Source organism: Salvelinus alpinus, chromosome 11 (genome assembly GCF_045679555.1).
Source record: "Salvelinus alpinus chromosome 11, SLU_Salpinus.1, whole genome shotgun sequence".
Classification (NCBI taxonomy): Eukaryota; Metazoa; Chordata; class Actinopteri; order Salmoniformes; family Salmonidae; genus Salvelinus; species Salvelinus alpinus.
The window spans coordinates 32993046-33015627 of record NC_092096.1 but is presented as its reverse complement, the minus strand read 5'-3'; the positions used below and the strand labels follow the sequence as shown (position 1 = coordinate 33015627).

General features: G+C 42.6%; 2 protein-coding genes across 5 annotated transcripts in view; both read left to right on the top strand.

Moving 5' to 3' along the window:
- The window catches only part of LOC139534013 (testis-specific gene 13 protein-like), an 18024-nt gene extending 2135 nt beyond the window's left edge, over window positions 1–15889 (top strand). For 2 of the 3 annotated variants that reach the window (XM_071332605.1, XM_071332604.1), the window contains 4 exons: window positions 7782–11437; window positions 11568–11671; window positions 11801–11886; window positions 15589–15889. In XM_071332605.1, coding sequence (XP_071188706.1) covers window positions 11228–11437; window positions 11568–11671; window positions 11801–11886; window positions 15589–15773 — 585 coding nt within the window. In that variant the 5' untranslated portion in view covers window positions 7782–11227 and the 3' untranslated portion in view covers window positions 15774–15889. Of the gene's footprint in view, window positions 11438–11567; window positions 11672–11800; window positions 11887–15588 lie in introns of all 3 variants that reach the window. The other variant, XM_071332603.1, reaches the window with a different exon arrangement.
- A 486-nt stretch (window positions 15890–16375) lies between these two features.
- LOC139534012 (neuroepithelial cell-transforming gene 1 protein-like) overlaps window positions 16376–22582 on the top strand; it is a 32706-nt gene continuing 26499 nt past the window's right edge. The window contains exon 1 of one of the 2 annotated variants that reach the window (XM_071332601.1): window positions 16376–16618. In XM_071332601.1, coding sequence (XP_071188702.1) covers window positions 16476–16618 — 143 coding nt within the window. In that variant the 5' untranslated portion in view covers window positions 16376–16475. The remainder of the gene's footprint in view (window positions 16619–22582) is intronic. The other variant, XM_071332600.1, reaches the window with a different exon arrangement.

The window sequence follows — 22582 nt, the reverse complement described above, 5'->3', positions numbered from 1 at the left end:
ACATCACTTCCATGTGGGGTTGTCCAGAACAGTTTGTTTCCGTTGGAACAAACGGTTTTGCTAATGTCATCGGGTGTGTTTATGTGTGGTAGTCCATGTTTACGTGTCAAATTCACCTGGGACGACTTCTCAGTTCTGAAGCGTTGAAGCTCGCTCCCACACAAGATGGAGCACGGTCACTGTGTGGCTGGCCCCAAGGGTGTCTACACATCAGGCCCTGAGTGTTGCCAGAAACCAGGCCAGCCTGTTCCATAGACACACCCGACCCACACACGCAGGCATACACACACACACGCACCCCTCCGTAGCTATCACTCTGTCAGAGCTCCCATTAGCATCATTGTTCCCTTGGCAACAACAGGGTCAGGGGTCACTTAGCAACTGCAGAATGTTGAGGACAATTCCTGTGAGGGAGACTGGAGCTCAGTGCTTCTGGCCTTTTGTTCCAGAACATACCCTCTAGTCTGGAAATAGATATGGGCTGTAATATTTCCACACTGTTTTCCTCCTCAAAGTGATGACACACTCTTCTATGGTAGTCAGGTGACGTCATCACAGCTGATGACATACGTTAATGTATACTTAGAGAATCTATGTCCTTCTATGATATGAGGAAGCCGGCGTGATGTTCTACATGACACTGAGCATGATGGAGTGTCTCCTCTCCTTCTGGCTCGCTGCCAAGAAGGGGCTTGCATGTCTTAGAGTAGGCTTCCTCTTTCCTTATTCCCTCTCTGATCAGACAGCACACTGTAAACACAAGAGGTGGTGACCGATACAAGCAGTGTGATAGTTCTTCCCAGTAACAAATGTTTTTGACAAGGTAAACAGCGGTGATAAATGACTATAGTACTGGAAACGCATGCGTGTACATTCATGACACCACCAGGTTGTGCTGCCGTGTACCTGTGCTTCATGTACTAAACTCAGCAAAAAAAAGAAACGGCCATTTTTCAGGACCCTGTCTTTCAAAGAGAATTCGTAAAAATCCAAATAACTTCACAGATCTTCATTGTAAAGGGTTTAAACACTGTTTCCCATGCTTGTTCAATGAACCATAAACAGTTAATGAACATGCACCTGTGGAACGGTCGTTAAGACACTAACAGCTTACAGACGGTAGGCAATTAAGGTCACAGTTATGAAAACTTATGACACTAAAGAGGCCTTTCTACTGACTCTGAAAAACACCAAAAGAAAGATGCCCAGGGTCCCTGCTCATCTATGTGAACGTGCTTTAGGCATGATGCAAGGAGGCATGAGGACTGCAGATGTGGCCAGGGCAATAAATTGCAATGTCCGTACTGTGAGACGCCTAAGACAGCGCTACAGGGAGACTGGATGGACAGCTGATCATCCTCGCAGTGGCAGACCACGTGTAACAACACCTGCACAGGATCGGTACATCCGAACATCACACCTGCGGGATAGGTACAGGATGGCAACAACAAATGCCCGAGTTACGTCAGGAACGCACAATCCCTCCATCAGTGCTCAGACTGTCCGCAATAGGCTGAGAGAGGCTGGACTGATAGCTTGTAGGCCTGTTGTAAGGCAGGTCCTCACCAGACATCACCGGCAACAACGTTGCCTATGGGCACAAACCCACCGTCGCTGGACCAGACAGGACTGGCAAAAAGTGCTCTTCACTGACGAGTCGCGGTTTTGTCTCACCAGGGCTGATTGTCGGATTCGCGTTTATCGTCGAAGGAATGAGCGTTACACCGAGGCCTGTACTCTGGAGCGGGATCGATGTGGAGGGTTCATCATGGTCTGGGGCGATGTGTCACAGCATCATCGGACTGAGCTTGTTCTCATTGCAGGCAATCTCAACGCTGTGCGTTACAAGGAAGACATCCTCCTCCCTCATGTGTTACCCTTCCTGCAGGCTCATCCTGACATGACCCTCCAGCATGACAATGCCACCAGCCATACTGCTCGTTCTGTGCGTGATTTCCTGCAAGACAGGAATGTCAGTGTTGTGCCATGTCCAGCGAAGAGCCCGGATCTCAATCCCATTGAGCACGTCTGGGACCTGTTGGATCGGAGGGTGAGGGCTAGGGCCATTCCCCCCAGAAATGACCGGGAACTTGCAGGTGCCTTGGTAGAAGAGTGGGGTAACATCTCACAGCAAGAACTGGCAAATCTGGTGCAGTCTGTGAGGAGGAGATGCACTGCAGTACTTAATGCAGCTGGTGGCCACACCAGATACTGACTGTTACTTTTGATTCTGAACCCCCCCTTTGTTCAGGGACAAATTATTCAATTTCTGTTAGTCACATGTCTTTTGAACTTGTTCAGTTTGTCTCAGGTGTTGAATCTTGTTATGTTCATACAAATATTTACATGTTAAGTTTGCTGAAAGTAAATGCAGTTGACAATGAGAGGATGTTTCTTTTTTTGCTGAGATTACCTGCATCACACTACCTGTGTACTCTAATGACCAGTAGAGGAGTGGCCCTATATAGTCCTTATAGTGCACTAAAAACTGAATAATCAGATAAAAATGATATTATGACAAAGCTTATCATATACTGGGAGCCACGTACATATACGCAGGAAAAATAACTTTCTGGGACGTGGATATTCTTACACCTATGGCTAGTCTCTCTTTCTTTCTTTCTTTCTTTCTTTCTTTCTTTCTTTCTTTCTTTCTTTCTTTCTTTCTTTCTTTCTTTCTCTCTCTCTCTCTCTCTCTCTCTCTCTCTCTCTCGTGGCACTGCGACACAGAGTGATTGAACCTTTAGATATTGAGGCGGGCAGAGATCAAAACCTTCCTGTAGTCGTTGATTTGTAGGGTGGGAGAGGAGCCTGAGGAATGCTCTTCAGATGTACTGTCGTTGATTCTAGAGGTGGAAGAGAGAAGTGCTCAGACTCTGAGCCCTTTGGACTGGCCGTGAGCCAGCAAGCAAACACTGGGCGTCTTTGAGGAGAACCGCTATGGTGCTGGCATTCACCTGTGAGAGAGGAGGTGGGGAGGGGGGGGGGGGGGGTCAGAAATAGTTGGCTCATATTCCATCTGCATATCCAACGATAGAGAAATTATATATTCTTCTCTGGAGACCATGACATAAAGTTCTAGCCTAATCATCAACCATTCCCCACTCACTCAAACACACGCCTACACAGTACTATCAGATGTCTGATTTCTCTCTTGATAAACAATGTTGTAAAGTCATAGCGGGGCTGCTGTTGAAGCTGGCTGGGGTTTCCTGGAAAATGAGTTTACGGTAAAAAGGAGCTCTCTTTTTGGGAAGTTGCCTTGGCGATGGGCCAACAGGGAGTCCGCCTGCGTTCATTTTTTTTTGGACTGTGTGTGTGTGTGTGTGTGTGTGCGTCTGTGTGTGTGTGAGCGTCTGTGTGTGTTTGAGTCTGTGTGTGTGTGTGCGTCAGTGTGTGTGTGTGTGTGTGTGTGTTTGCGTCTGTGTGTGTGTGTGTGTGTGTGTGTGTGTGTGTGCGTCTGTATGTGTGTGTGCGTCTGTGTGTGTGTGCGTCTGTGTGTGTGTGTGTGTGCGTCTGTGTGTGTGTGTGCGTCTGTGTGTGTGTGCGTCTGTGTGTGTGTGCATTTGTGTGTGTGTGGAGTTTTTGTTATTTGCCGCCATGTTGACAGACATTCTGCTTCCTGACATTTGAGTGTTGTTGTGACTCAGTGTTTGTGGGCTGTAGAGAACTGTGTCAAAATTAAAAGCAAATGTGTCCCATCTCAAATGGATTTTAAGGGCTTTAGTAAGAAAATAACAGTCCTCAGTTTGCTGCGGTAGATGTTTGTCAGAGACTAAGAATGTACTGAAAAATAATCCTGCAGCAACAGGAAATGTGAATTATTATGTGGATTGTAATTAATGGACATTTTTGTAGGTGTTGATTCATAAAAAAAAAATGTTTTTATTAAGTCTGACAATTTAAAGTGGAAATGACAAAAAGAAGCCTTTTTAAACCTTGAATACACTACAATTTGCATTACCTGTTGCATTGCAAAATTCTCTGTGACAACACAGTGATCAAATTACGATAGCATATCTGTGTATAATTTGTTTACTGTAAACGTGAACCACTTTGTCAAAATGTGTGAGTTTTGTCTCAGCTTAATTCCAAGGATGGGGATGGTTCCCCCTTTCCCCTCTCTTGCAATAGACACACACAAACACACACCCTGTCAGTTGGGAGGTGTGGAGATAAACAGGAGGCTGATCACAGCAGCCCTGACTGCCTCATAATCTCTGCTACCACCCGTCATCCGGGTTTAGTGACTCACCCTGCCGTCACACACGTCACCCAGAGCCCCACAACACACCCCCTCTGCCTGGCTTGGGCTAACTCTGCCAGCACCCCCCCCCCCCCCTCTCTCTGGCTTCCTGGCAGCCTGCTCATGAGCCGGAGGTGAAGAGAGCCTCTGTTTTTCCCTCTCGCACATTTCCAGAGCCTTTCAGTCTCATCCGCAGAAAAACAAGGGTTATTTTTTAACCCTCCTCCAATTAGGCTGTTAAGATTGTTTATCTGTTTCCGTGAAAGACGTGTCCTCCCGGCTTGCAGTGGCACAGAAAGTGGACCAAAGTTCGTCCCGTTCCCGGAACTGGATCCAAACAAAGCCAGATGTTTATGATTCTCTAGAAAGCTAGGAGACACACTTGTTATTGTCCTTTTTTTCTCTGACAGTGGAAAAATACTTTGGAGGGTTATGGAGAAACGTCAGCCTGCCTTGTTTGTGTTCTGAAAAGCCAGGAACTCTTAAATCGTGTCTTATGACGTGGGCTTATTTTCATGTGTATGTGTGGCATTCAAGTGTCTGGCACTGCACTGTATTCCTAGCTTACTGCGTAGATGCTTGTTAGATAGTATTTGATTAAAAGCCCCCACTTACTCCACAACCATGATGGATGTTCTGTTCTCCCTCCATCAGACTGATCTTCCATTAGCATAGCTCCAAACACACAAGGGGCTAATACCTGCCATCAGTACAGCCTATTACTCTGCATGGCCCATGCATGAACCCATAGCGCAGCTAGCGCTCGCGCGCTAATGCACATTAACACACACATGAGCCCAGCGATACACGCTAGGCTTAACCACATTATCTGGAAAGAGATACTGACAGAGACACTTATCCAGTAATGGAGGGTCTTTATTGGTTAACTCCAGGAATGGCCCTCAGAGAATGGCCCCATCATCCAGTTGAATGCCTTATCACCACATCTGTACTGAACGTGTGGCGTCATCTGTCACGGTTCACATACTGTACAGCACAGGGGCTTTGACGGGGCTGCAGTCTCCTTCATTATCATTACTCAGTTGGCACTCTTGTTTTGTAACATCCTGCGCACATTAACACGCGTGCACACGCATACACAGAAACACACACACACCCAATATTCACATCATGGACACCTGTGCATGTTGGCTGTGTACCCTATCATGAAAGATCTGTTTCAATGTGCAACCTCCTCCTTTAGCTTCTCCCATTGACTTTCCATTGACTTTCTTGATCAGGAATCCAATTAAGGGACTTAAGCCAGAGTTTCCAGGGGTTCTGAAAAGACTAGGAGGGAAGGTATTAATCAGTAGTCTGAAGGTATTAATCACTGTCTCTGATGAAATGCCAGTCACTCCTTTGAGCCTCTTCAGCACTGCATTCCGCTACACAGTTCCTGGAACAGTTATGTCAATATAATGGCTCAGATGCTATCTTTACGGGAATGAAGGATACGCTCAGGTCAGTGATGGTGTAGTCCCAGGGGGATAGAGGGGTTTGACGTGCTGCCTGTTGAAGACAGGAGAACTTAGAGAGGAGTCAGTCATCATAAAGCTCTGGATGACTCACTGTTTTAACACCTCAGCAGTGTGTCCTCTCTATTCCGCTATAGTGAGTCCCATCAGAACAGTTCACATTTATCAAATGACTGATTTGCATTATATTAGATGTGTTGTCATGAAGGTGGGAAAGATGCTCTGACTGATGATTCATAGTCCCTTTACCCTCCCACACGTATCGACACACACACACACACACGCGCACAGACGCACTCACGCACACACACAAACCGTAGGTAAGTAATGCCATATCCGGCAGGAGGGGTAACCTTGTCGTCTGATTATCATACTAGCAGTGAGTAATTCTTCCTGTGTAATGATGAGAACATCCTGTCCATCAGTGTCAACCCTCCATCATCCACCATCTCCTTTCATCATTCATCCTCCTCTTATGCACCTTGACCACAGTCTACCCTCTCGCAGTCCCCCCACGTCCACAGAGCTCCGTCTGTCTGTCTCCTCCTCTTGTGGGAGGCGTTTATGTGTGTTTGGAACTCAGAGTGGACGACTTGCAGCACACACTGTTTCCACCCTTTTCTGAAACTAACAAATTAATAACCTTCTGTCACTTTTTTGGATGTGTATAAGATTAAGTCTAATCTCATGAAATAGGTGCTCCACAAGGCAGATGTGCCCATACAAGTTTGGACAAAAGAAAGATGCTAGTCTACCCAGCATAGGAATAGGCCGGTCTCTCCCTGAAAAAGGAATCTCATATCATTTTCAGGAAAATGACCCCACCACCCCCCAGGCTGTTATATAAACACACCACCGTCACTCTCTCTCTTTCTTGATCTCTCTTGATCTTTTTGAAACCCTGAGTGACATCACCGTCACCCGCGGCAGCTAGGGCCTGCCGGGCCGGTGTGTGGGAGTCTCTGTCTCTGCATGTCACTTCCTGGGAGAGCGCAACGGCCAACGCTCCACAAGGGCTCCTTTCACATGGGGGGGGGGGTGAGAGAGAAAGGGAGCGGTAGAGATGAAATGTGTCTCTTACTTATTCATTCATCCCACAGGGTGTTGTTGTTGTTAGGTTTGAGGTTGGCTTCTCTCTTTCCTCTCCCCTAGCATGCCACGGACTGGTGCTGGTGGGTGACTACGTATTGTGTGGTTTATGAGATGTTATGCTGCCCCCTGGTGTCCAAAGGCAGGATTGTAGAAAAGTGTCACGTGGTGATGATACTGTTCCATCCAACTGTGTTTTCCTTCTTTACAACATGCTCTGACATACACTATGCTATATGGCCATTACAGGTCATCCAACACCCAGCATTCAGACACCTGTGATTGACTGTGAGAACCTCTGGGACCATCTGCTATTAAGCTGTGTTGTCATGGCGACGCCATGGTTACGTAAGTGTTTTGGCCCGGTTCTCATAATCACACAGCACAGAGCTCTTTGTGTCCCAGTCGTTTTCTCCGACACTGAACACCCCAGCTGCGATCTGTTCACTCACTGTACATTCCTCCACCTGAATGGGATATGATGAAGATCAGGTGGGATACACAGGTGTGTGTGCTGCCTGCCATGCCCTATGTGAAACACGTGTGTGTGTGTGTGTGTGTGTGTGTGTGTGTGTGTGTGTGTGTGTGTGTGTGTGTGTGTGTGTGTGTGTGTGTGTGTGTGTGTGTGTGTGTGTGTGTGTGTGGTCATGATGTCATCGTCAACACTAGCCCCATTGTAAATAGAAATAGGGTTTGGGGAGGTACCCTGTCACATGGACAGCAGCCTGTGCCCTACCGTGTTCATAGATACCTGCAGGACAGGTACAGTAAGCAGGACACAATAAGGAAGCTATTGTAAGGCTATGAGGCAAGCACTGTAAAACAGGTAAGATAACACGGCTAGTGTTTAGTGGCTGTGAGAGTAGTTTGTTTGGTTACTCATGGATGTGGAGTGTTTGCCCAAACACACACTTACACACACACTCACACGCTCTGTGGTCATGTGGTGTTTCTATGTGTTTTCGCAGGACCCTTGGAAGGCAGAGCGGTTGCTGAGCTTTGAGAACAACAGTTAGGTGGGTAGGTGAGTAACATTGTGTTCCTGTTCGTTGGATGAGTTCCAGAATAGAAGACTAGTAGACTGGTTAGATGTTGTCACAACCAAATAGTTGTTACGTATTTCTTACAGTTGTTGATAGATAATGATTGTTGTAATGAATTGTGCATACAAAATTGTATCATTGTCCTATACTGTCTAATATTGTAATGTGTTATGTTTTCTTTATGTTGATGTGAAGAGAATAATATCTAAAGATATGATATTGTTTGTATAAGGTTACTGCAGTTCTTCTTCACAGCTCTTCTGTTAAGAGGGGTAGTGTCTTAAGTGTGGAGGATGATGTCACCCGTCAGCTGTCCTCAGAGCTGGGCTACCATGGCAACGACATTCATCAGAATGACTTCCGGCAAAAGCAAAGCACTGTCACGATCACTTTCTGTACTGACAGATGACTTTATACTGATACTTATTGTGTTGGTGTTTTGGTAAGGTTAATCATAAAAATGCTGAGCCAAATGAGTGGACTGTCTTTGTAAATCTACTTGTCATCCATGTCACAACTGCTGCACAGAGTTTCTACTTGTCATTACGGCCAAAGAGAAATAAGCAAAGTATCCTCCAAAATCTTTGCTACTGCTGCGCGTCCATTGCATCCCTATTGTCCGGCAGGGAAAGTCTTCCCCCAGAGGCTGGTTTCACATGGTGGTTTAGATTAATGTTCCCAGTGTCTAGCACCATTTGAAATCAGTGTTCTTGGGGACAGGACAACAGCACTGAGCCTCTGGTAGTGTCAGTCAGTCTACTGGAGCCATCCTCTCTCTCTCTCCCCTTTAAAGGATGACTGATTTCTTCTGGTGTTTAGAGCCCCTTACAGCCTTCTAGCACCATTTGAAATCGGTTATAATGACTGGGGATCAATGCCTCAATGTCTTCACGATGTCTACATGTCAACTCTACAGTCAAGCAGCAAGGAAATGAATTGGATGAATGTTCATATTGTACGTGTCACAGGGTCTGCTCTACAGATCCTGGAATCGAAATGAGTTGGACGGGAGCTCATTTCCAGTGGGACAGTTTTAAAGTATTTATTGAATAAATGTTCAATTAAACTGAATTGATATCTCACCTTTTCCTGTGTGTATGTTATTATATTTGTGTCTGTGGTTATACACCTGCATGTGAACTATATAACCCTGCTCTGCTATGTATAAAACTTATCAGAGCTCAAGGGATCATAACAAGCCATTTCACAATACCATCACTCATAACAGATTGAATCACTGTTATATCTAGAAGCACTCGACACAATCCAACACTTACTTTATAACGTGATAATGGAAACAGGAAAGGCATTTTATTGCAGGACTTGTACCAGACACTGCACAGAACCACAGAAGTCAACTGAGTACAGAATCTTAAACCGGGATAGTTCCTGTTCTGTAATGTGGATGAATGAGTTCCGAGGAAGCCTGATGTTTTCAGTAAGATTGTAAAGTTGTGGAAGTTCATCTTATCTCTGCTCAGTGTCCCTGTCGCCTGTGTTACCATGTCACTCTCCGGGTCTGACAAGACATGCAGTGCACAACCGGTATCTATTCATTTAGTGTGTTGTTAGGTGTAGATAAAGGTGTTGTGGATAGGGCGATGGCATTGATGGTAGTTAGCATTGTAGTATAAACATGATCATGGAGTTGAACTTGGAGACCATCCCAGAGAATGCAGTTGAACTGGGAGAGGAAGAGGATGAGGCAAACCAAGAAAAATAAGTGCCTCTCCACATTCAAATGCTACAGAGGAACAGATTTGACCAGAGGTCATTCTGTGTACATGATTATTAGCTGAGATACTATGTAATTTCAACTCATATCATTATTTTAAAACCTGCCATTATTCCGTAATGAGCTATTTCCCACAAATCAATGGGGTTTTAATAAGGCCTAGTTGTCCTTGCATCTTTCCCGTTGCCCTAGGCCTAGGGCACTGCAGTAGTACTCTTTTCCTTTCACCTTGATGGTCTTATATGAGTCAAATGCAAACAGACATCAATGCTCCCAGTGTGTTACCTATCTCCTGATTGTATGGGTGTTTCAAAACCCATAGGTGAGCTTTTCACAGGCTGCTGGTGGTACCCTAATTGGGGAGGACAGTCTCATTGTAATTGCTGGAATAGAATGAATGGTATGAAACACATCAAACCTGTGATATTATGAGCCATCCTCCCCTAACCAGCCTCCTGTGGAGCCCGTATTGGCTAGGTTGAAGACAAAATAGGTAAGGACAAGTTGTATTCATGTGCGTAAGCTTTTGAAATTAAACAGATTCATGTTTATTCTAGTTGATAACTAGCATTGCTGTTTGTCTGTTTGTTTAGAAATCTTCCACATTTACGCAAAGCTTTATGGGATATTAGAAATCCTCCTAACCTGGGTATCTTCAACCTAGCATATTATTGGTTCGATGTCACAACATACAACTTTGGGGGTGTTTCAGCAACAGTGCAAAGTTCTACATTACAGTTCTACACTTTTACAGTACACTATGACATCACCCAAAGACCTGTTGCATTCTAAATATGATGGAACTGCTTTCACTTAAGCCTCTGAATCACAATGTCAGTATTCTCATTGTAGCAACTTGTTTTTAAATTCTCCATGCAGGCTAAAAAGTACGGTTTTATTTGATAAATTATTTGATTTTGTTATTATAATGCTTATTGTTTGCAATATGAATTGGCTGTAGTGAGATTGCCCATGCATTGATTTACAGGGCTTTAGAGAATAAGGCTTTCCTCCAGCCAGTGAATAAGGATGAGATTATTGCTCCAAAGGCCCGTGAGATCTATCAGAAAGCAAAAGGTGAGAGAGTCATTCTAATAATGCAAATATATGACCGAGTTCATGCTCTGAAACACAATACCAACCATCACATTTGTATCTGTATCTGGGTTTTGCTACATTGCTGCTATCCTTGATACAGTAGGCAGACAACAGTAGGCAGACTACAGTACTAATGAGCAGTATTGTGTGTTGAAGTCGATGACGTTTGACATATTTTCAATATGTCTGTAACAGTCCTTGATTCCAAAGAGATCTGGAACATTCTTAGGGAGGAGTCTGAGTCCAAACTGGCTATAATGGAGACAGCCATTGGCGGGCCCTCAGTGATCAAGGTTTCCCTGATACTACACACAGAACACATCCTGTCACAATGCCACACACCGTTACCAACCATGACCTGTGTCATCTTTATAAGATATTCAACCAATGCAAACTCTGTTGTCTATAAAAACAGTCATGAATGAAAAACCAGCAAGTAGATTTCTAGATACTTGCTTAGATTAGATTTCCGCTCTCTCTTTCTTTCTCTCTCTCCCTTTCTCTCTCTCTCTCTGTCTCTCAGGCGTTTAATGACAGGATGGAGTGTCAGAAGCTGCTGGAGGTTCAGGGGCAAGGGAAGTCTAGCCGCCATAAGAATCGAGTGGCGCTCATGTTCAAGGCCTCGGAGGCCAACCTGGACAGGACAGCCTTACTCATAGCCAACAACCCCCTGCCTGACCTCCATAACCTGAAGGAGGGTGACAGCCCCACCAAATACCTGGTAGGCAACCCCCCCGCCCCCGACAAGGTAAGAGGTCATTTAAAAAATCATGTGATGTTGAGCAAAACCCCCAAGCCTGACTGATCATAAACCAAGAGTAATGTGGAAATCTTGAATATTGAATGCTCTTAAATTGATCAATTGGCTGTTCCCTCAGAGGCTTGAAGCCATCCGGGGTCGTCAGAGTGGTTTGCCTCCTCTGAAACATCCTCTTAAATTGCCATCTGGGATGAGAAGAGATGGCAGCAAGCGGAGCAGCAGGTGGGTGTGCTGGGAAAGAGTTGAGTGGTCTTGAGTTGTTGTCACAAATCATTTGAAACATCATATTTCTCTCCATTACCATGTATAGTTAGGGATGTTGATGAATGGCAGTACTTTGTGGTCCCACAGAGCTCCATCATGGGTGCAAACGAGTCTCTGTGTGCAGTTCTCTGAGGATAGGTCAACGTTTTCAGACAGGGACAACTGGCAAGAAGGTATTTCATTGCATTGCAGAGCTGGCTACAATTTCAATTTCATCCCCCTGAAAAGATAGAACAAATATTACAACAAAAATGGCTGAACTCAAATGTGCTGGTTGATAAAATACCTGTATTTATGGGAAAGATGTTTGAAAAGGGTATTTTGATCTTAAATTATATTGTAAATTGTAATGGTAGAGTTATGTCCTTCATGGAGTTATCAGAATTGTACGGGAAGGTCTGCTCAATCCAAGAGTACAACCAATTGATTACAGCATTGCCCCAAAAATGGAGGAGGCGGGTGGCAGCGGGGGGAGGTAGGGAACTGGTCTGTCTGCCCAATATAAAGGATCAAAACTGGCAGAGGAATAAAAATAACATAAATAGGAAAGTATACCAGTTTCATTTGAGGACCAGGATGTTGACAACTGTGCCATACAGATTGCAAAATAGTTGGGAAGAGATTTCTGATGTACCGATTCCATGAGTTGAGTTGATATACAGTGGGGAGAACAAGTATTTGATACACTGCCGATTTTGCAGGTTTTCCTACTTACAAAGCATGTAGAGGTCTGTAATTTTTATCATAGGTACACTTCAACTATGAGAGACGGAATCTAAAACAAAAATCCAGAAAATCACATTGTATGATTTTTAAGTAATTAATTTGCATTTTATTGCATGACATAAGTATTTGATACATCAGAAAAGCAGAACTTAATATTTGGTACAGAAACCTTTGTTTGCAATTACAGAGATCATACGTTTCCTGTAGTTCTTGACTAGGTTTGCACACACTGCAGCAGGGATTTTGGCCCACTCCTCCCTACAGATCTTCTCCAGATCCTTCAGGTTTCGGGGCTGTCGCTGGGCAATACGGACTTTCAGCTCCCTCCAAAGATTTTCTATTGGGTTCAGGTCTGGAGACTGGCTAGGCCACTCCAGGACCTTGAGATGCTTCTTACGGAGCCACTCCTTAGTTGCCATGGCTGTGTGCTTCGTGTCGTTGTCATGCTGGAAGACCCAGCCACGACCCATCTTCAATGCTCTTACTGAGGGAAGGAGGTTGTTGGCCAAGATCTCGCGATACATGGCCCCATCCATCCTCCCCTCAATACGGTGCAGTCGTCCTGTCCCCTTTGCAGAAAAGCATCCCCAAAGAATGATGTTTCCACCTCCATGCTTCACGGTTGGGATGGTGTTCTTGGGGTTGTACTCATACTTCTTCTTCCTCCAAACACGGCGAGTGGAGTTAGACCAAAAAGCTCTATTTTTGTCTCATCAGACCACATGACCTTCTCCCATTCCTCCTCTGGATCATCCAGATGGTCATTGGCAAACTTCAGACGGGCCTGGACATGCACTGGCTTAAGCAGGGGGACCTTGCGTGCGCTGCAGGATTTTAATCCATGACGGCGTAGTGTGTTACTAATGGTTTTCTTTGAGACTGTGGTCCCAGCTCTATTCAGGTCATTGACCAGGTCCTGCCGTGTAGTTCTGGGCTGATCCCTCACCTTCCTCATGATCATTGATGCCCCACGAGGTGAAATCTTGCATGGAGCCCCAGACCGAGGGTGATTGACCGTCATCTTGAACTTCTTCCATTTTCTAATAATTGCGCCAACAGTTGTTTCCTTCTCACCAAGCTGCTTGCCTATTGTCCTGTAGCCCATCCCAGCCTTGTGCAGGTCTACAATTTTATCCCTGATGTCCTTACACAGCTCTCTGGTCTTGGCCATTGTGGAGAGGTTGGCGTCTGTTTGATTGAGTGTGTGGACAGGTGTCTTTTATACAGGTAACGAGTTCAAACAGGTGCAGTTAATACAGGTAATGAGTGGAGAACAGGAGGGCTTCTTAAAGAAAAACTAACAGGTCTGTGAGAGCCGGAATTCTTACTGGTTGGTAGGTGATCAAATACTTATGTCATGCAATAAAATGCAAATTAATTACTTAAAAATTATACAATGTGATTTTCTGGATTTTTGTTTTAGATTCCGTCTCTCACAGTTGAAGTGTACCTATGATAAAAATTTCAGACCTCTACATGCTTTGTAAGTAGGAAAACTTGCAAAATCGGCAGTGTATCAAATACTTGTTCTCCCCACTGTATATATATATATATGTATATATATATATATTTATATATATGTATATATATATATATATATATATAAAATAACGCAAGATTCAAGACTTTGTGCTTTTCAGCTAAAATTATTATATAGAATTCTTGCCACCAACAAAATGTTGAATATTTGGGGCATAAAATCATCGAAGCTCTGCTGATTTTGTTGTGAGGATACAGAATTTTGGTATTGCCCTCAGGTAGCCTGTTTCTGGTCTCACGTTCAGGAATGGCTGAAAATGCATAGCATTGATCTAAAATTGACCCTAGAAATAGTACTGTTAGGAGATCTGGAGAGACCAGGTCAGTCAATTACTAATATACTAATACTCTTAGTAAAAGTATTTATCTTCAACACGCAATCTGTAGATTCTATACGATTAAATAGATTGAAATTGTACGTTAAACATCATAGCATAGTTGAAAGACCCTGGGGCGTCAGGGTAGCCTAGTGGCTAGTGGTTAGAGCGTTGGACTAGTAACCGAAAGGTTGCAAGTTCAAATCCCCAAGCTGACAAGGTACAAATCTGTCGTTCTGCCCCTGAACAGGCAGTTAACCCACTGTTCCTAGGCCGTCATTGAAAATAAGAATTTGTTCTTAACTGACTTGCCTAGTTAAATAAAGGTAAAATAAAATAAAATATGTGTTGTGTAGAAACACGAAGTGGGTGGCCAGAAGAGATAGATGTGATGGGCTGAGGGAAGTTGGGGTTGGTATGTGGAATTTGAGACAAGTGGGAGTGGAGTTGCTGTGAGAGAGAATGATGGTCAAAAGAAAAAAATCTAAATAAAAAAATCTAAATAAAACATGATAAAAGTACATTTGAATGACACTAAGTGGCAGTGTTTTTACAACTAGTGCCGGTTTGCCTGAGGCTGATGCCGTGCAGGTGTTTGTACACATGCATATACACACACTCTCATTCAAATATACACATACAAGAACACACACATACATGTAATAGTGCCAGACATGCACACAAACATATACAGTTGGCATTGCTGTTATGATTTCAGTTGTCCTTGATGTCCTTTGTTTTAAATGTATTATTATTTTAGATTTTTTTTGCATTGTTGTTTGCTGTTTTCTTCTGTTTTTTTACTTTTTTCTCTTTAGTTCATTCTCTTGGTTGTTGGTGCTTTGGGGGGTTCTTGGGGGTGGGGAATGGAATATATATATATATTTTTTTTTAATCTTCCTGTGGGAGGGGTCTCGAATGGTTGAGGGACAGCTATTGAGGAACTATGGGGTGATCTTGGAGGGTTCGGGTTTCACAAGATTGTGATCATGAAAAAGGAAACTATGACATATATTTTATATCACTATCATGCACATACACCCTCACACATAAGGATGGCTCTGTTGCGGAAAGACTGATACATGTTTGATAGTGTCTTGATCCTGTATTGTTTGTCCTTCATGTTCTAATACTTTAATGTTACCCCTTCCTTTTGTTTTTTGTAATATTTTTTATTATTTTTTTAAGTTTAAAAAAAGAAGGTACTTCATGACATGCACAAGACATTGATTTTGGTGATGATGATGATTATGATGATATAAATATTTTGTGTGTGTGTGTGTCTGTGTCTAGGTACTGCCCTAGATCTGACCCAGAGCACTGAGGTCAAAGATCAGTGCAGTGAACTATGTGAGCCCCTCACTCTCTCGGCCCTGCTGGAGACTGCAGTCACAGTAACAGCACCAGGACAGGGGGCGTTCCGCTACGGACAGACCGCCTACTGGAACGTGACCAACAGCTGTGAACTGCCGCCATGACTTCTGATGCCTGGACCTTTCAATGCATGCACGCAATATCTGTTGCCCTCTATATTTGGAGCGGTTTGCCAACTATGCGTTGAAATTCAGCAATAAATACTTTATGGTTGAAATTATTTTGGGGACATATCAAGCCACTGTGTGTGTGTGTGTGTGTGTGTGTGTGTGTGTGTGTGTGTGTGTGTGTGTGTGTGTGTGTGTGTGTGTGTGTGTGTGTGTGTGTGTGTACTTTAAAGCACTACTTAAGACGTTTTTGGGGAATCTGTACTTTACCTTAATATTTATATTAAACTTTTACTTTTACTTCACTACATTCCTAAAGAAAAGAAACGTTTTACTCCATCCATTTTCCCTGACAACCCAAAGTACTCGTTACATTTTGAATGCTTAACATAACAGGAAAATTGTGTCAAAGGGTTGTTGTTTTGTGCAGATAATAGAAGCGAGTTCATTGTACTACAGCATTCCCAATTGTTATTAGAGGGGCTGGCCCCGCCCAGAGTCGTCTGTTTACGGTATGACCCGCCCATTTAACCATATATCCTAGCAACTAGAACCTCAGGTCTTTCCTTATTGGTCATTGTTCGGATATCCGCCATATTCAAAGAATTTCAAACATCCGTCTACTGTTCTTATTATTTTTTAATAAATAGTTAGCTATTATTCTCACCTTCAACATTGATTTCTGGTTCTGCATTTCAAATGGAGGAAACCAATGAAGCACAGGTCCAAAGTCCGATACCAGAGAAACAGAATGACAGACCGAAGAGAAAGGCAAACAAGAAGAGGAAGTTCCCCATCGATGATGAGACGTCCGGCGAGAGCAATAACAATACCAAATCAAGGTGAGACAAACGCTGCCTGAACTATTGAATGCACGCTATGAAACGAATAGAAATGTGTAAACTATTTCTATGGTGTTAACATTATTTAGATAGCTAATGTTACGTTCTGTAACGTCAGTTGAATGTTTGTTTCAATGGCTAGCATGTGGTTGGCTGACGTTATAGTTCGAGCACGTAGTCATTGTTACACATCCCAGCTAACAAATCTAGGGAGAGGGGACGTTTTCATGTTACGTGTAATGTTCCTCTGATGTTTAAGTGTCCATTTTCAGTTAGTTACAGGAACATGCTACGTATGTTTGCAAAAACCTCCTGAGAACCAATATGCATTTGTTTTGGTGTTAGAGTTAGTAGAACATTCCCTTATTAATGTTCAAGACACGTTTCAATATCTTATTATATACTGGTGGTTCGAGCCCTGAATGCTGATTGGCTGACAGCTGTGGTATATCAGACCGTATACCATGGGTATGAATCAGACCGTATACCAAAACATATATTTTTACTGCTCTAACTAAGTTGGTAACCAGTTTATAATAGCAATAAGGCAGCTCGGGGGTTTGTGTTATATGGCCAATATACCACGGCTAGGGGCTGTATCCAGGCACTCCGCATTGCACATAAGAACTAGCCCTTACCACACCTCCTCAGTCCTTATTGCTTATATAACAACCCCCCTATGGCTGGTTTTGTTGGATTTGTCATAAGTATTAATTTATGGAAAACATCACCACAGATGGAAACCACTGGCCTATCTTTGACTTCGCCATTCAGTGTTAACTCCAAAGCTTTGTCATCTTCCATAAAACCATTCATTTCGTCGCGAAGGGGGAGCTGTTTTGCTAAATGCTGTCATAACACGCAATTATAAAATTGTCATATATATAGTTGAAGTCGGAAGTTTGCATACACTTAGGTTGGAGTCATTAAAACTCGTTTTTCAACCACTCCACAAATTCCTTGTTAAACTATAGTTTTGGCAAGTCGGTTAGGACATCTACTTTGTGCATGACACAAGTAATTTTTCCAACAATTGTTTACAGACCGATCATTTCATTTATAATTCACTGTATCACAACTCCAGTGGGTCAGAAGTTTACATACACTAAGTTGACTGTGCCTTTTAAACAGCTTGGAAAATTCCAGAAAATGTCATGGCTTTAGAAGCTTCTGATAGGCTAATTGACATAATTTGAGTCAATTGGAGGTGTACCTGTGGATGTATTTGAAGGCCTACCTTCAAACTCAGTGCTTCTTTGCTTGACATCATGGGAAAATCAAAAGAAATCAGCCAAGACTCAGACAAAAAAAATTGTAGACCTCCACAAGTCTGGTTCATCCTTGGGAGCAATTTCCAAATGCCTGAAGGTACCACGTTCATCTGTACAAACAATAGTACGCAAGTATAAACACCATGGGACCCTGCAGCCGTCATACTGCTCAGGAAGGAGACACGTTCTGTCTCCTAGAGATGAACGTACTTTGGTGCGAAAAGTGCAAATCAATCCCAGAACAACAGCAAAGGACCTTATGAAGATGCTGAAGGAAACGGGTACAAAAGTATCTATATCCACAGTATAACGAGTCCTATGTCGACATAACCTGAAAGGCCGATCAGCAAGGAAGAAGCCACTGCTCCAAAACCGCCATAAAAAAGCCAGACTACGGTTTGCAACTGCACATGGGGACAAAGATTGTACTTTTTGGAGAAATGTTCTCTGGTCTGATGAAACAAAAATAGAACTGTTTGGCCATAATGACCATCGTTATGTTTGGAGGGAAAAGGGGAGGCTTGCAAGCCTAAGAACACCATCCCAACCGTGAAGCACGAGGGTGGCAGCATCGTGTTGTGGATGTGGTTTGCTGCAGGAGGGACTGGTGCACTTCACAACATAGATGGCATCATGAGGGAGGAAAATTATGTGGATATGTTCATGCAACATCTCAAGACATCAGTCAGGAAGTTAAAGCTTGGTTGCAAATGGGTCTTCCAAATGAACAATGACCCCAAGCATACTTCCAAAGTTGTGACAAAATGTCTTAAGGACAACAAAGTCATGGTATTGGAGTGGCCATCACAAAGCCCTGACCTCAATCCTATAGAAAATTTGTGGGCAGAACTGAAAAAGCGTGTGTGAGCAAGAAGGCCTACAAACCTGACTCAGTTAGACCAGCTCTGTCAGGAGGAATGGGCCAAAATTCACCCAACTTATTGTTGGAAGCTTGTGGAAGGCTACCCAAAATGTTTGACCCAAGTTAAACAATTTAAAGGCAATACTACCAAATACTAATTGAGTGTATGTAAACTTCTGACCCACTGGGAATGTGATGAAAGAAAAATAAAAGCTGAAATCAATCATTCTCTCTACTATTATTCTGACATTTCACATTCTTAAAATAAAGTGGTGGTCCTAACTGACCTAAGACAGGGAATTTTTACTAGGATTAAATGTCAGGAATTGTGAAACTGAGTTTCAATGTATTTGGCTAAGGTGTATGTAAACTTCTGACTTCAACTGTATATATGTGTGTGAATATATATTACACACACTATCAAATAAAAAGTGACAATTGACAAATTATCAAATATATATATATATTTTAAGTGTAGGTGCAATAACATATGTTTGCACCCTCTATTTTAATTTGCTCCATGGTTCCTTCGGCCAAGTGCACACACGGCTGTTTAGCTCATCTATCGTGAAGAGGAGTAACGTTGCAGCTGTTTCTGATTTAATAAGCAATGCCATGCTGGTGGGTGGTAACCAGTGGCGATTTTAGCATGTAAATCTTGGTGGGGCAACCTCTACAAAAAAAAAAAAGTTTTTCTTGCCAGCAAAGCATACACAACAGTAAACAATACATTAATTGGACTATAACGGTGACAAACGGTGCCCACAAACTGTTAGGGCTTACATAAAGCTGTCCCAACAGCAGAGTCCCAACACCTTATCCCTGTTACACCTGGATATCAGCGGAGAGTTGTCTGGCAGCGAAATAGTTCAGCCTCATTTACTGCCTTTAAAAAAAAATCATAGCTAATATGACTGACTTGCTGAAACAAATGTGGATAAGAGGCAATCTGTCATTTTGATTCAGACATTAATGAGCTAGAATGGACATAGTCAATATAACTATTTGTTCAGCACTTTCAAAGTATTTTATTTAACCTTTTATTTAATTAGCTAAATCAGTTAAACCTAAACTTGGACCGCACATCCACTCCACATAATAATAGGCTAGTGATGGCTTTGCAATGCTTGAAATTAGCCACTGATTCCTTCCAAATCACTCATTGTTGAATTTGCGATTTCCAACTTGTTGTGTAATGTTTATGGCCGATGAGCACCGTTACGTTTATCTGTAATTTCTATTTATAATTTGTCTTCATATGACAAGGATTGAAAAGGATTTGCCAGTAGATTGTCGACTTGATTTATGATGATGAAGATTTTTAAAGTAAGATGTTGACATCAGTCCAATCAAAGCTACTGTACATATAACGTGATTTGATGTTATTTTATCTGTGGCCAATGACCTTGAGCCTTCTTGGATGGGCACTTCTAATGTAACTATTGCAGCACCCAAGGGACTTGAATTTTCAAGCTCTCCTTGTAGATTGTCCTCATGAGTGACAGAACACTGAGCTAATCATGGCGCAACTAGAGAACATTACCGACCCCTACGCTCCGTATTTTCCTCTGGCCCTTCACCACAGAAAGCACTGAGCTAGGCTGAAACGCCTGCATTTTGGAGCTGCCTTACTCAAGAAAGTAAAAAAGAGACCATGTTTGTATGCTGCTTCATTAACTCAATGATTTAAAAAAAACTTTTTTAATACATTGTTTGCTAACTGATATGTGACACTTATTAATACCAAAAATAACATGCAAAACAGGCTCTTCCCCACCTGCCCTGAATGACAGGTCGCCACTGGTGGTAACAGTCATATAAAACCCAGCCCTGAAAGGAAACTTAGACTGAAAATATTTTGTATGACATAGACCACACATTCACATGGATTTGCACGAAGTGTGCAGTTCGGATTTATCACTTCATGCTCACATGTATCATACTTTGACTAAAACTATGACTCACTGACTTAAAGCTGCAATATGTCACTTTTATTGGGCGACCTGGCCAAATTCACGTAGAAATGTGAGTTATAGAGGAAGGCCCTAAAAATTGTCTTAGACCCCAGCCACCCCAGTCATAGACTGTTCTCTCTACTACCTATTTTGCACTGTTGGTTAGAGCCTGTAAGTAAGCATTTCACTGCAAGGTCTACCTGTTGTATTCAGCGCACGTGACAAATAAACTTTGATTTGATTTATAGATCTGTCACTCTCATTGAATGCGGTAGATGTGTTATTTCTATGCTTCGCGTTTTTAATTTCGGTTTTGTACACCAGCTTCAAACAGCTGAAAATACAATATTTTTGGTTATTGAAAATATACTGTATTTCACTATATTTTGTCACAAACTGAAATTAGGCAAACTACAATTTTAGCAACCACGAAATGGCGTTGGGGTTTCTGCAAATTGCACCTTTTGAACATCAATATTGAACATTCGGAGAACATGGTAACCGCGTTCTGGGTAAGTTCTGTTTGACACATATTGTTTTGCTAATGACTTAATGAGACTCTTAAGTGAATGTTCTCCTAACGTTTGTTAGCTGTGTAGCTATGTCACAGTTAGCTAGATCATTTTAAAGAATATATTATTAGGTACATCGCTACCTTGCTAGTTATTTTGGCTATACTTCTTAAAGCCTGTTAACAAGCAAACAAACTTATATTGCAGCTAGAATGGAGTGCTGGTTGCATATTCCAAGTCCTTGGAAAACTGTTTTAGCTGGTTACTTTTGCATGTTCCCGTCAGGACCTAATCATCCATTTGCGTCAGCACATGCCATAATTGTGAACTTTTACACAGACAGTCGGCTACAGATAGCTAGTACTGCAAGTAATTGTGTCCTACGGACAGTTTGCTGCAATACTGTAATGCACCCTAGTTGACCACAAGGTGGCAGTAAATACCAACAAATTAATCAAGGATCCATGAATAACAGTTGGTGTGGGCGTTTGATGGATGATAGATACATGGAGTTTATTAGTCACATGTATAGGGACGCAGATGTAATTGCAGGGTACAGTGAAAATCTAATGTGCCTTGCTCCAACAGTGCAGGTCAAATAAAAAATAAATAAAAAGAATAGAGTTGAGACAAAATAAAGATGATGATATAATAATATATACACATGTACAACTGAGGGGGAAGGGTAAGAGTGAATGAAACGGTAATATAAAAAAGAATACTATATACTTTACATATTTACACTGCAGCAATGATAAATGTCCATTGGGGGTAGAATATCCATAAAGGGGAAGGAAGTCCGGGGGACAGGGGTAGCAGGTAGCTAGCTGCCTAGTGGCTGTTGAGCAGCCTGATGGTCTGGGGGTAAAAGCCAGTATGACAGTTTGTCAGAGTTGGGACGTCCCAGGTATACCGTTTAGACTTTTCCTATCAATTAAATTCAAAGGGCTTTATTGGCAAGGGAAACGTATGTTGACATTGCCAAAGCAAGTGAAATAGATAATAAACCGTAAACGATACTCTCAGAAGTTCCAAAGGAATAGAGACATTTCAAATGTCATAGTATGGCTGTATATAGTGTTGTAATGCTGGGCAAATAGTTAAAGTACAGAAGGGAAAATAATAAACATAAATATGGGTTGTATTTACAATGGTGTTTGTTCTTCACTGGTTGCCCTTTTCTTGTCGCAACAGGTCACAGATATTCCTGCAGTGATGGCACACTGTGCTATTTCACCCAATAGATAAGACATGGGAGTTTATCAAAATTGGATTTGTTTTCAAATTCTCTGTGTGCCTGCGTAATCTGAGGGAAATATGTGTCTCTAATATGGTCATACATTTGGCAGGAGGTTAGGAAGTGC